At 44.7% G+C, this 12768-nt stretch overlaps 1 protein-coding gene across 3 annotated transcripts in view; it reads right to left on the bottom strand.

Annotated features, from left to right (window-relative positions):
- Positions 1-543: 543 nt before the first annotated feature.
- Positions 544-12768, bottom strand: part of KPNA6 (karyopherin subunit alpha 6) — a 53585-nt gene continuing 41360 nt past the window's right edge. For all 3 annotated transcript variants that reach the window (XM_068539388.1, XM_068539389.1, XM_068539390.1), the window contains 7 exons: positions 11972-12071; positions 11316-11479; positions 11057-11135; positions 9358-9483; positions 8909-9036; positions 7698-7876; positions 544-5763 (listed from right to left, as the gene is read on the bottom strand). In XM_068539388.1, the coding sequence (XP_068395489.1) occupies positions 5576-5763; positions 7698-7876; positions 8909-9036; positions 9358-9483; positions 11057-11135; positions 11316-11479; positions 11972-12071 (964 nt within the window). In that variant the 3' untranslated portion in view covers positions 544-5575. The remainder of the gene's footprint in view (positions 5764-7697; positions 7877-8908; positions 9037-9357; positions 9484-11056; positions 11136-11315; positions 11480-11971; positions 12072-12768) is intronic.

Below are 12768 nucleotides of genomic sequence, written 5' to 3'. Positions count from 1 at the left end.
CTCTGTCAGCCAACCAAAACTCTCCTTTTGGGTTGTATCAACTTTTTGGCTGCTAGTCTGTAATCGCCGCTTTAGGAATTGATCTAAACCAAAGTGAGGAGTTTGTGAACTACTTTGGGCTCAAAGGGCTGTGGAGTGGTGATGAAATGTGAAAATCTTACAGAAACTCTAGAAAATGCAAATTAAACCATAGTGAGAGACAGAGCTTCCATCAGTGGTTGCTGGGGGTTAGGCAGAAAGGAGGGATTCCCAAGGGGCATGTGGAAACTTCTAGAGGTGATGGACATGTTCATTTTCTTGACTGTGGTAATGGTTTCATGGATGCAAATATGTCAACACTTAACAAGTTGTTCATTTTAAATATGTGCCATTTACTGTACGTCAATTATATTTCAATAAAGCTGATTTTAAAAATTCTTCATAGCAGAAGCAGGCTGTAACAATTCTTAATTCCACTGTTCGGTCAAAAGTTTAAACACCCTCACTTCATTGACTTCCAAAAAATCCAGTCTAGGATCACTCCAAAGAACACGATTTAGAACTTTGCAACAGGTTTTTATTTTTGCTTTATATCTATTACAGTGTTTGAAACCTAAAGAAATACATTTTCTCTTCAAATTTGGATGTGTATATAAATATCATTTGTCTGGACTCAGCACACTCAATGCCATGGTTTCTTGGCCTGTATCTGCTCTGAAATCATCAAGCTTTGTCTGTCTACCCAGGGGCCCTGAGAACATGGAAAACAATAGCCAGAGTTTATAGTTCTTAAAAGCAAATAAATTTGGAAAGAAAAACTAGTGAGGGAAAAGGTTTGATTCACCTTCCTAAGGTCTATAGCTGGGAACCCAAGCTGTTTTTGAGGGACATCTGGTCTGTCTTGGGTAACTGGGACCTCATACCCCTTTGCTTCTTTAGTGGTTCAATCAAAGGCAATTCCCACAAATCTGGCTAAAAGAGCCAATACCCAACTCCAGGGCCTGAGGATTGTCGCCATGGCAGAGTTTTCTCTTCCCAAACCCAGAGGCCGAACATCTGACCTACATAGGGGAGCAGGGCTAGAGTTTAGCGGAGGGGTTCAGGTATGTGCTAATGTGGACATCAGCAGTCAGGCTGGCCCAGAAGTAGTGAGGTGCGCCCAAATGCACTGCAGACCTTTATGACACACTACACCTTTCTCCTGGGGTGTTCTGGGCCCCAAATTTAATGGTGCCTCTTCTAACTCACAGCCAGGTTTGATTCTGCATGTAGCCCAGGCCTGATGCAAAATGCCCTCTCAGAGGAAAACTAACAGCTTTAATTAACAGACTTACTTGGTTTGTACTGACCTCAAAATTCTTCCCTTACCATGGTCTTCATCTGGGGGTGGGGCTAGGGAACAGCCAATGGGATGACTGAATCCTTTATGAAGGCCTTGGCCAAAGAGCAGCTATTGCCTACCACGTGGATCCCCGCAGGGCCAAATTCTCAGCTTGTTGGCTTAACAAAAAATACAAAAGTTAAGACAGAAAAAACACTGGACAAGATTGGTCTAAAATGTGCAATCCTAAAACGGCTATGGAAAAAACCTACTCTGAGCAATTTCTCAGTCTCACATGCACTTATTTCTAGGATAGTCCTACCTGGAAGATGTTGCTACTGGTTGTGAGGCTTTCCTATGGTTCAGTGCACCGAGCCTTGCACCCTTCCTCAGCCTGCCAGGGAGGCAGACAGGCACACACAATCCTGAGGTCCCCAGCCAGCCTCTTCTCCCCATGGGTCCCTGTAGTGCCTGCAAGGACCTGGAGAATCTGGCTCCTTGCCTTCAGCTGAGAATCCAGAAGCCAAGCCCACAAGATGAATCTACTGAGGAATATTCAAGATGATGCCTATCAAGCTGAGTGAGTCTTGGAGAGAAGAGACATGGCCTGAACAAATAAGCTGAGGCCTTCAAAGAAGGGCATGTGGGAGAAGGAGGGAAGTATTGCTAGGCGTTCATCTCCTTCCCTTCTATTTTGCTGGAAACGGGTAATTGTACAGTGTAGGGGGAGGGTAGGCAGACATGAGAAAGTGGAAATCTAGTTCATTCTGCTAGAGTTTTCATATTAAACTGGTTTGGCTTAAGAGAAAATGAAGGTCAGTGCCTGAAAGCCTTCTTTCGCTCTTCCTTAAGTGTGGTAGCAGCTATAATCTGTGCAGTTCAGCTCTAAATAGGGCTCTTGGAAAGAGGCTTCCCGGGAAAAGAAAACAGGAGTAGACCTAAAGGTTCTAGGTAAGGAGGAACACAAAGGGTCCCTGAAAGCTGAAGTCATCAACACCTGTTACTTGGAAGGGTCTTTTGTACCCACTGCCTCAAGTAACTAGGCTAGCCAGGTAAGGGTGGAACCTATGTGGTTCTAACGAGGTTGCAGCCAATACCATGGCCAGTCAGTCACTGGGGATAGCTCAGAACTGAAGGCAGGCTTCTAAGACCAGAGAGCCTGTTAATACTAGAGAAGAAGACATGGGTGTGGGATGCCCAGAAGGGCTCCCAATAAAGAATAGCTGACACGGTTCAAAACAGTATTTGAACACTTTAGCTAAGAAAAAGGCTCCTTGTCCCCTTAATCCACACCTAAGTATCTCCAACCCACCAGAGATCTTAAAATGGACATAGCTATGTGCCAAAGTATTAAGATTGCAAACACAAGTCTTCTCAGGCTACTCCCTACAGCAGGTTGGGGAGCCCCTCCATCCCTGTAACATCCATTCAGAAATCTGTCAGAAAGCTCTGACTTCACCTAGGCCAGGGTCTGGAGTCCAGATAGGGACTGCCCACGAAGAGTGGCTGTCAAGCCTGGGCTAAAAAGAAATAATATTTTGCTTCCCAAGATGGCCAGAGGAGAGAAGGAGACACAAAAGATGATGTTACTGCCTCTGTGGGCTGGAAGAACTTCACCTGTTGACTGAAGAGGGGGTCAGAGGAATACAACGGGAAAGCACGGTCTGAGGAAGACACTAACAAAGGAAAGCTCCTAGAGGCCATGTTTATCTGAAGAGAAATTTGTCCTCATGTGCCCTGGGAGACTTCAGCCTTTGGAGTCCTTGTAGAAAACAGGCTTCGAGCAGTAGCCGATGATCAATAGAGTCTTCTCTTTGGTGCATGGCCCAGGATCTGAAGCAAAAGTAGATTTGGGAGGAACAGCTGGGGAAGGCAGGATGTGTATGTCTCACAATAAGAATTTGGCCCCAATGTCAGGGACTTAATTATTGCTAGAGATGTACAAAGTAGATCTTACTAAAATAAAATGCTCTGCCCTTTGGACAAGGACAAGGGGTGGGGGGTGGCTTTCTTTTGATCTGTAGGAAAATGGTTTTGTAATGGAGTCGGCAGGCCAAGTGAAGAGGGTCCTGTGCCTTGCCTACCTGGGGGAGTGGGGTTGGTAGTTACCATGCCCAACCTGCAGAGCAGCATCTGACTCACTTAGGCAGTACAGCACTGGTGTCACTTTTCAGTGATAGCCACCAGCCCCAACCACCTTTCTCAGAAAATGCCTCTGGAGTTGGATCTCAACACTGGAAACAGAGGGCAAATTCAAGACCAGTGGCCAAAAACAACTGAACGTTTTATCTGTAAGCAGAGTGGCATGGATTTCACCTGAGCCAGAGGGGGATGTGGAGGAATGGGAGCAAGAATGGCATTGTTTCTGGGGAAGGGAAAATACAGTTTGGAGTAGGGCACCTCTGCCCAACCTCTGTGAGGAAGCAGGGACAGGGCAGATTGTGCCTTCAGCTCCACCACTGGCCTACACTTAGCCAACAACTTCCTCCACCCCACCCCCAACACCTGGGCTTTACTACCACATGTAATCCATTGAAGCACACAGGCAAGCCATTGAGGCACTGCAGTAGCTCTACTCAAAGGGGAAAGAAAAGCCATTAGGATTATATTTGTCACAGGAAGGGTAAAATCCAAACCATGTACAAGGATCCCAATCAGGGAAGACATCAATCACTCAAAAAAAGTCCTGAGGCTGCTAAATTTCTCGGATAGGAGACACGGCAGCCATCTGTGATAACTTATGTGGACAAGGGCGTTTGAGACTGAATCTGAGGAGGCAGACTGCTTTCTGGGTTTCCTGATGTAAGCAGGATGCTCAGTGGTAAGGACTCGAGTGGTAGACTTCACCGGGCCCTGGGGCCATCCTTGCTCCATTCAGGTACTAGGACAATCAGACCAGGCTGCCCTGCTATATAAAGGTTCCAGAGCTAAGGGTTGGCCCCTGGTGGTGGCCCGGAACCCAAGCAGAGAGGAGAAGGATCAAGGTCAGGCTTCCTGAGCAAAAGAGCTTCCACATCTCTTTTTGGTCTTCCTCACAGTATCCTACTCACAGAAATTACAGAGACAGTTCTTCCTCTTGAGACCAATTAAGGTTGACCTACGTAATATATAGAATATAAAAAAATACAGAACTTTTTGACATTCTCTCCTTTGGAAGTAAAATATACATGATCCAACTACGGAAGAGGAAGAATAAGAAGAAAGGCCAAAGGCAGGGATCCACTGGCTATCCCAATACATGACACTCTCACTCCAAGCTCCTCTGCAACTTATGGGTCACCAGAGCAAGGACTTTCTCCTCAAGAGAAAGGAAGGACCACAGCCCTCTGTCATGTGCTTAGGAGAAAATACAGCTACCCCAGAGGTTCATCTCAACTCTGAGGGGAATTTTCAAGTAAACAAATGAAGTTGGGTCGCACCATTGGAAGGTGGGTAGGAAACATGGGATCAGTAGCGACACATGGGAAGCCCCGTCTGAAGGCCTGTGTTCCTCTCCCCTCACTCCCACTGGTGTACATGCCCCAAGAGAGTGAAGGGGATCTCCCAAACTTAAGAGGTCTGGGCAAGGGGTTAAAGGGAGGGAGGGGCCTTTGTCTCGTGGTGACCTCCCCCTCAGCCTCTAGTCCCAGACAATGCTGGCAGCTGGGATTCCTAAAACCAGGAACTCATGGCTCTGGGAAAGAGCAATCGTAATACAAGAAAAATGTGCAAAAGAAAAAAAAATTAAATAACGCAATCCAAGCATACAAGATTAATATTCTGTCAGAGCAAGAACACTTTGTTTTGGATTTCTCCCCTCCCCTCCCACCCCCGACCTGTGGAATATTCCATCTGCTCAAGTACCCAAGATAAGAGTTACAGAGATCAGGGCAGAGGACTGGGAAGGATGAAGGAAGATAAAAGGGAAGGAAGTCACCACTAAAGAAAAAAAATAAAAAATAAAAAAGGTGCAAAATTGATTACCTCAGTCCTCCTTTGTCTACCCCTGGGCTCCTGGGTTAAAGACATATGTGCAGCCAAAATCTAGTGTAAGGAAGAAAAACCCAACACGTCCCCTTCTTGTCACAAAACCCAAATGTGAGCCTCAGATGGTTCTGTCTGTCCAGAGGGTGCTCCCTCCAGGGAAGGGGGCGGAGCAGGTCAAGAGCACAGTTTCCAGGGCAGCAGAGGTGTGTGGTGGCTGATGGTGGGGGGGCTGGCTTCCCGCCCACCAGAGGGCTGCTTTTCCGCTGGTTGGTGGTGCTTCCCATCCCCTCCCCTCCCCGGAGGCAGACATTATAGCTGGAAGCCCTCCATGGGGGCCTCAGGCTGCTGGAAGATAAACTGCTGTTGCGTTTCATCCACTTGGGGAGCCAGGCTGCTATCATCATCTTCTACGCCAAAGTAGTGCTCAATGAGGTCAAAGGCCTTCTGGTAGATCTCCTGGTTCTCATGGCTCTGGAGAAACTCAATTTTATCCAAGCCTATGGTGGCAAGAAGAAAGGAGGGAGAAGAGTAAACTTTGAGTGCTTTTCTATGGGTCCATGAAACAATCTATTTTTTCCTTCCCTGAGTTATGTTAGCATTTATAAACACAAGTAATATGATCAGATCTCTCTTTGATCTGAAAGAGGAGAGCCGAGATCTTTACCTAAAATGACATAACCCCAAAGGAAAAAGACCAAAATGTCAGTTATAAACCGGACAGTCTAGTCCCGATTCTGCTTTTAACCTGGGCAAACCGTTAACTGTTCCGAATCCCTTGGAGATGAGTGGTGAGTCAGTCCAGCACTAACAGACCTTGCTAAGGAAACCATAAACAAAACGAAAAGACAACCTGCAAAATGGGAGAAAATGTTTGCAACCGATGAGACCGATGAGGGCTTAATTTCCAAAATATACAAACAGCTTGTATAGGTCAATAACAAAAAAACAAACCACCCAATAAAAAAATGGGCAGAAGGGACTTCTCTGGTGGTCCAGTGGGTGAGACTCTGTGCTCCCAATGCAGGGGGCCAGGGTTCGACCCCTGGTCGGGGAACTAGTTCCTGCATATATGCCACAACTAAGAGTCTGCATGCCGCAACTAAGACCCAGCGCAGCCAAAAATAAATAATAATAAATAAATAAATATTTTTAAAAAATGTGTGTGTTGTAGGTGTACAGAATCTTAAAAAAAGGGCAGAAAACTAAATAGACATTTCTCTAAAGAAGACATACAGATGGCCAATAGGCATGTGAAAAGATGCTCAACATCACTAATTATTAGAGAAATGCAAATCAAAACTACAATGAGGTATCACCTTATACCAGTCAGAACGGCCATCATCAAAAAGTCTACAAGGGAATTCCCTGGTGGTCCAGTGGTTAGGACTCAGCGTTCTCACTACCGGGGCCCTGGGTTCGATCCCTGGTCAGGGAACTAAGATCCTGCAAGCCATGAGGTGCAGCCAAAAAAATAAAAAAGTCTACAAATAATAAATGCTGGAGAGGGTGTGGAGAAAAGGGAACCCTCCTATACTGTTGGTGGGAATGTAAACTGGTGCAGCCACTATGGAGATTTCTTAAAAAACTAAAAATAGAGATACCATATGATCCAGCGAGCCTACTCCTGGGCATATATCTGGAGAAAACTGTAATTCGAAAAGATACATACACCCCAGTATTCATAGCAGCACTATTTACAATAGCCAAGACACGGAAGCAACTGGAGTATCCATCAACAGATGAATGGATAAAGATGTGGTGCATATATATAATGGAATATTACTCAGCCATAAGTAAGAATAAAATAATGCCATTTGCAGCAACATGGATGGACCTAGACATTATCATACTAAGCGAAGTAAGTCAGACAGAGAAAGACAAGTATCATATGATATCACTTACGTGGAATCTAAAAAATGATACAAATGAACTTATTTACAAAACAAAAAAAGACTCACAGACATAGAAAACAAACTTATGGTTACCAAAGGCAAAAGGGTGGGGAGGGATAAATTAGGAGTTTAGGATTAGCAGATACAAACTACTATTAACAAAACAGATAAACAACAAGGACCTCCTGTATGGCACAGGGAACTATATTTAATATCTTGTAATAAACTGTAATGGAAAAACAAAACAAAAGAAAGAAAAGAACTTGCTGCTAGAAACTCAGCTGAAAACATGCCTTCCAGCTCCTGATTCTATTATCAATTCTGGAGCTTTATTTTTGCATCTGTACCATAACCTACTTACTAGGTAGAGCCTATCAGAAACAGAACTCATCTACTGCTCCTCAGAGGAAATGGAACTGGTGGGATAAAACCTTGCATTCAATGATGACCCCCTCAAAACACACACCCTCACATATGTATACTATTTCAGAGTTTCTCTCTACTTACAGCAGACATGAGGTTGGGGAGAGGGCACCTACCATAGGCTTCCTCGATGAGGCCACAGTAGGGATTGACCCCTGAGCCACTGCGCTTGCCCTCTTGCTCTCCGAGCCGAAGGATGTTCTCCAGTCCATTGAGGGCAACTTGCACAATCTTTGAATCCATCACAGTCAGCAAGTCGCACAGGGGTTTGATGCAGCCCAGGGAGACCAGGTACCTGAGGGGCAGAGACCAGGTAAGTTCTAAATTAAGACAAGGCAAGGGAGGTGCCAGGCAGGTGCTATGGGGTCTCTGGGTCTCCCTCACACACATCAATGCTCTCAGCAATTCACTCTGACTGAGCTTTCATAACCACCCATCCTTTATCTCAATCTCATCACCCTCCCAATGCTACTGGTTTAGTTCATTTCCATGTAGAAGGCTGCTATGGATTCCTCCTCTTTGTCTCTAATGTCTCCTTGCTGCAGTATTACCTACTCTGAGCACATCATTTCCCTGCCTAAAATTTCTGTGGTCCCAGCTCTACAGTCATAACAATACAATCTGGCTCCTAACCTTTTCTAGCTTCCCCTCTCATTATTCCCTTCCGAGAATATCACATTCCAGTCAAACAGTAAAGGTCTTCAGGTTTCTGATTTTTGTACCTTTACTTACTTATGCTTTTTCCTGTCCAAAATGCCATTTACAACCCTGTATCTTCAAAAGCTTCACTCAGTGGCTATCCTTTTCTCCTAAGGTTTTATTTATACTGAATATATTCCCCTTCCTAAGCTACAAGCCGAAGGCAAGGCACTTCTCCAGTTCCCACCACTCCTACTCAAGTTGATAATGGAACCCAGAATCAAAGAGCATCCTCACACAAAATAGCTTTCCTATTTGCTTCTCCCAAGTATCACTGCCAAAAATGATTTCCCAAAGAAGCTGCTCTGAAAGAGCCATAGCATGGTTCTCTTTCATTTGTATGGATAATTGAGAATTACATAGATTTAAATTCTCTTGAGGGTAGAAAGAGGCAGAGGAGAGAGATGTCTGTGTCATAAGTTTCCATTCTCCAGGAGGGAAAAGAGGTACATGGTTTATAGGAATCTACTTCAGATTCCCATGCTACACTCTAGCAGCTTACCAGTTAAACCCTACTAGACAGGGGCAGACCTATCCCAGAAAAGGCAGTTTAGAGGTCACATGTAAACTGTGAGCCAAGAGGTAGAGTACACATAGCACTCAAGACAATGGGAAAGGACTGTGATACCTGATTTGTTCAGGGGTTCCTCCTGATGTGGCATTGGTGATGGCCCAGGCTGCCTCTTTCCTTGTACGGAACTCTGCTTTCTGAAGGATTTCAATCAACACAGGGAAGATATTTGCATCTATGACAGCCTGAGAAGAATTGGGGGGTGGAGGGTGGGGTGCGGGGGAGGAAAGAAAGTCACTTCAAGAAGAATAAGCAAATCCAGACCCCAAATCAGCTAAAAGATTAAGACATCTTCCCCTTCCTGAAAGTTCTTTTCACATAGGTAAGACGCTACAGAGGAACCTGGCTTCTGTTACACAGAATCTTTGACTGATAGCATCCATTGACCCCAATTTCAAAAGGGAAATAAATTTTTTCTTCTAGAGGGCAATATCCCACAATGTCTCATGTTCCCAGGCCTTTCTACCTGCTGCCCCCCCCCCCAACTTCCCTCCTGCTTGTTCTACCTGTATCTGAGCCCTGTTGCCAGCAGTGATATTTGAAATGGTCCAACAAGCTTCCTTTCGGATTGACTCCTTGGAGCTGCTCAGCAAGTGGAGGAGGCAAGGGAGGGCTGAACAGTTAAGAATGACCTAGAACACCAAAAGCACAGGCAACAAAAGAAAAATTAGATAAACTGGACTTAATCAAAATTTAAAACTTTTGGGTACCAAAAGACACCATCAACATAGTGAATTACACAAATCACAGAATGGGAGAAAGTATATACATATCGTATATCTGATAAGGATTAATATCCAGGATATACAAAAAAAATTTTTTTAAATGCAGGTGGCCAATAGGCACATGAAAAGATGCCAAACATCACTAATCATTAGGGAAATGCAAATCAAAACCTCAGTGAGATACAACTTCACGCTTATTAGAATAGTTATCCTTAAAAAATCCAGGCAATGCAAGTGTTGGTAAAGATGCGGAGAAATGGGAACCCGGTACACTTCTGGTGGGAATGTAAAATGGCGCAGCCATTGCACTGTTTTGTGTGCAAAACAGTATGGTGGTTCCTCAAAATCTTAAACATAAAATTACCATATGATCCAATAATTCCACCTCTGGATATATACCCAGAAGAACTGAAAGCAGGGACTCAAACAGATACTTGTATGCCAATACTCAATGCAGCATTATTCATACTAGCCAAAAGGTGGAAGCAACCCAAGTGTCTACCAATAGATGAATAAATAAACCAAATGTGGCACACGCACGCTTGGAATATTATCCAGCCACAGAAAGGAATGAAGGTGTGACATGCTAAAATATGGATGAACCTTGAAAACATTATGCTAAGTGAAATAAGCTGAAACAAAAGGACAAATATATATGGTTCGGCTTATACGAGGTACCTAGAGTAGTCAAACTCCTAAGAGACAGAAAATAGTATGGTGGTTACCAAAGGATGAGGGGAGGGGGAAATGGGAAGTTATTATTTAAAGGGTACAGAGTTTCAGTTTGGAATGATGCAAAAGTGGTGGAGATGGATGGCGGTGATGGTTGAATAACAATATGAATGTACTTAATGCCAATGAACTATACTTAAAAATTGTAAAAACAGAAAAAGTTATGAATATCTGTACACAGGCACACACGTGCACACACACACACAAAGAATGACCTAGAAAATGAGTGTGGGCTTGAGTGAGACTGCTCACCTGTAAGAAATTTGTGAAGAATCCCACAGAATTATGCAAACTACTCAAGACGCAAAGAATACTCAGATCTCTAGCCTTTGAACAGAGAAACACTGTATACTGTGCTCTCAGTGGGAGTGTTACTAACAGGAGACTAACACGAGACATGGGATCCTAAAGGTCTAGGAAGTAGGGGTGAGGTTCCATAGCTTTTAGTATTTCAAAGGTACCGTAACTCAAAATCTGTTAACAATTACTTTACAATGTCCCAGGTAGTGAGTCAGGTTATTCCATTTAGTTTTTCTTCAATAGCACCCAATGGATGATGACTTGCTTCCAATTTATAGAAAAAAATGAAGGCAACCAAGTTGCCCCCAAATAATATAGAAAGTGGCAGAGCTGGAATTTTTCACTCAAGCCTATGTTTTCTCTCCTAGATCATGTTGCCTTCTACCAGGACCAAAGTCTGTGGCAGAGAAGGATTTTGTCCATAGACAGCCCTCCTCCTCCTCCTTACCTGGGTCTGGATGTCATCCCCGGTGACAATGTTACCCACAGCTCTCAGAGCAGGAGAAGCCACTTTGTTATCGTTGTGCCTACAGAGGAGGGTGATCTGATCAGTAGAGGGCCAGCACATGGCATTCAACTCGGCTGACCACCAAGGCCAGCAGCACTCATGGCTCCAGACCTTTGGATAGGGCAGCAGACTGCTGACTGCAGTTCTGAGCTTGGAGAAGCTTAGGGAATCTGTACCCTTTCTAACTGAGATCACTCACATTAGAAGCTCGACCAATCTCCGGCAGACTCCAGAGTCTATGACTGCCTGGATCTTCTCGTTGGGGCCATCAGACAGATAAGAAAGGGCCCAGCAAGCATCTGCCAGCAAGTCTGAGTCGCTGCTGAAGAGTAGGCGAGACAGCACAGGCAAACAGGGGGAGACCTGTTGGAAGCAGAGAGAGAGGGACTCAGGTGGACACGGTTACATCATCTCTACCACTAACCCTGACATCGCTGAGCCCTCCTCTACTAAGTAAGTCTAAAACCTGGAGATTTCTACTACATTAAACCATCAGGCCCACATTTTCACTTTACCATCCAGGCATATGAGATCACCTACTTCATTGACAACTGCCTTTTTCAGTTTCCCAAGGATGAGACTCTGAGGGTTCCCCAAAGACTTGAAAACTCCCATATCAAAATTCCTCCATATGAAGGAAGCTGCTTTCACTCAGGAATTGGTAAGAAGCTCTCTTGGGACTTCCCTGGTGGCACAGTGAATAAGACTCCATGCTCCCAATGCAGGGGGCCCAGGTTCAATCCCTGGTCAGGCCACAACTAAGGAGCCCACCTGCCGCAACTAAGACCCAGTGCAACCAGATAAATAAATAAATAAGTATAAAAAAAAAAAAAAAAAAAAGAGAAGCTGTCTTACCTTTGCAAACTCTGGGGGTGGGTTCTTGCCTCGGCACAGGTTTGACAGGGCCCAGACTGCATTCCGTGTCATTGTCAGTCGTGTGGACTTGGTAAGCAGCCTGAAGGAGACAGCAAAGCCAGATCCTGAGCAATGATGCTCTTTGCATAGGGCTGTTGCCTACGACCCCCAGGAGCAAATCCAATCAGACCCCTAAGACTCTAGCAGCCTGTTTCGTCCTACCCATAGATTTAAGTTAAGTGAGCCTGTTTGGCCCAGGAGGCCGACCTACATCTTCACAGAGGATTAGGACCAGCTGTGGCTTATTAAGACCATAGCTAATAAGGACAAACAGAGGGCTGGACCGTGAGTAAGCATGCTAAACGTTTAAGATAGGACATACTGTGCCCCTAACTGTGGCCACAAGTTCTAAACAAGAGTATTGTTGTCTTTGGAAATAAAAGCTGAAGGTTTAGTGTGAGGGCTTTAGCCATGCAGTATGGAATGATTTTCTGTGACAGGCCCAAGAAGGAGTTATAATAGTAGCCTATGAGATTGTGGCCTCTCAAGAAAAGCTCCTCCCTCTGTTTTGGTTTAGATGTAGCTCTACTATAAGGGTACAGAGGAAGGGATGGGAGCATCCAGATGACTCTGCATGGGGTCTTAGATCTGTGGCTTACAACAGAGCTCTCCAATGTACTAGGCATAAACCCATAGCAAATCAATGCATTCCGTAGAGAAGGTTACATTCTTCCAGATGGGCTAGTCCTTCCTCTCTCCTCTGGCTCAACAATGACAGGTATGACCAACATGAGATT

Source organism: Eschrichtius robustus, chromosome 3 (assembly GCF_028021215.1).
Source record: "Eschrichtius robustus isolate mEscRob2 chromosome 3, mEscRob2.pri, whole genome shotgun sequence".
Taxonomy (NCBI): Eukaryota; Metazoa; Chordata; class Mammalia; order Artiodactyla; family Eschrichtiidae; genus Eschrichtius; species Eschrichtius robustus.
This window is presented reverse-complemented; position numbering and strand designations above follow the sequence as displayed.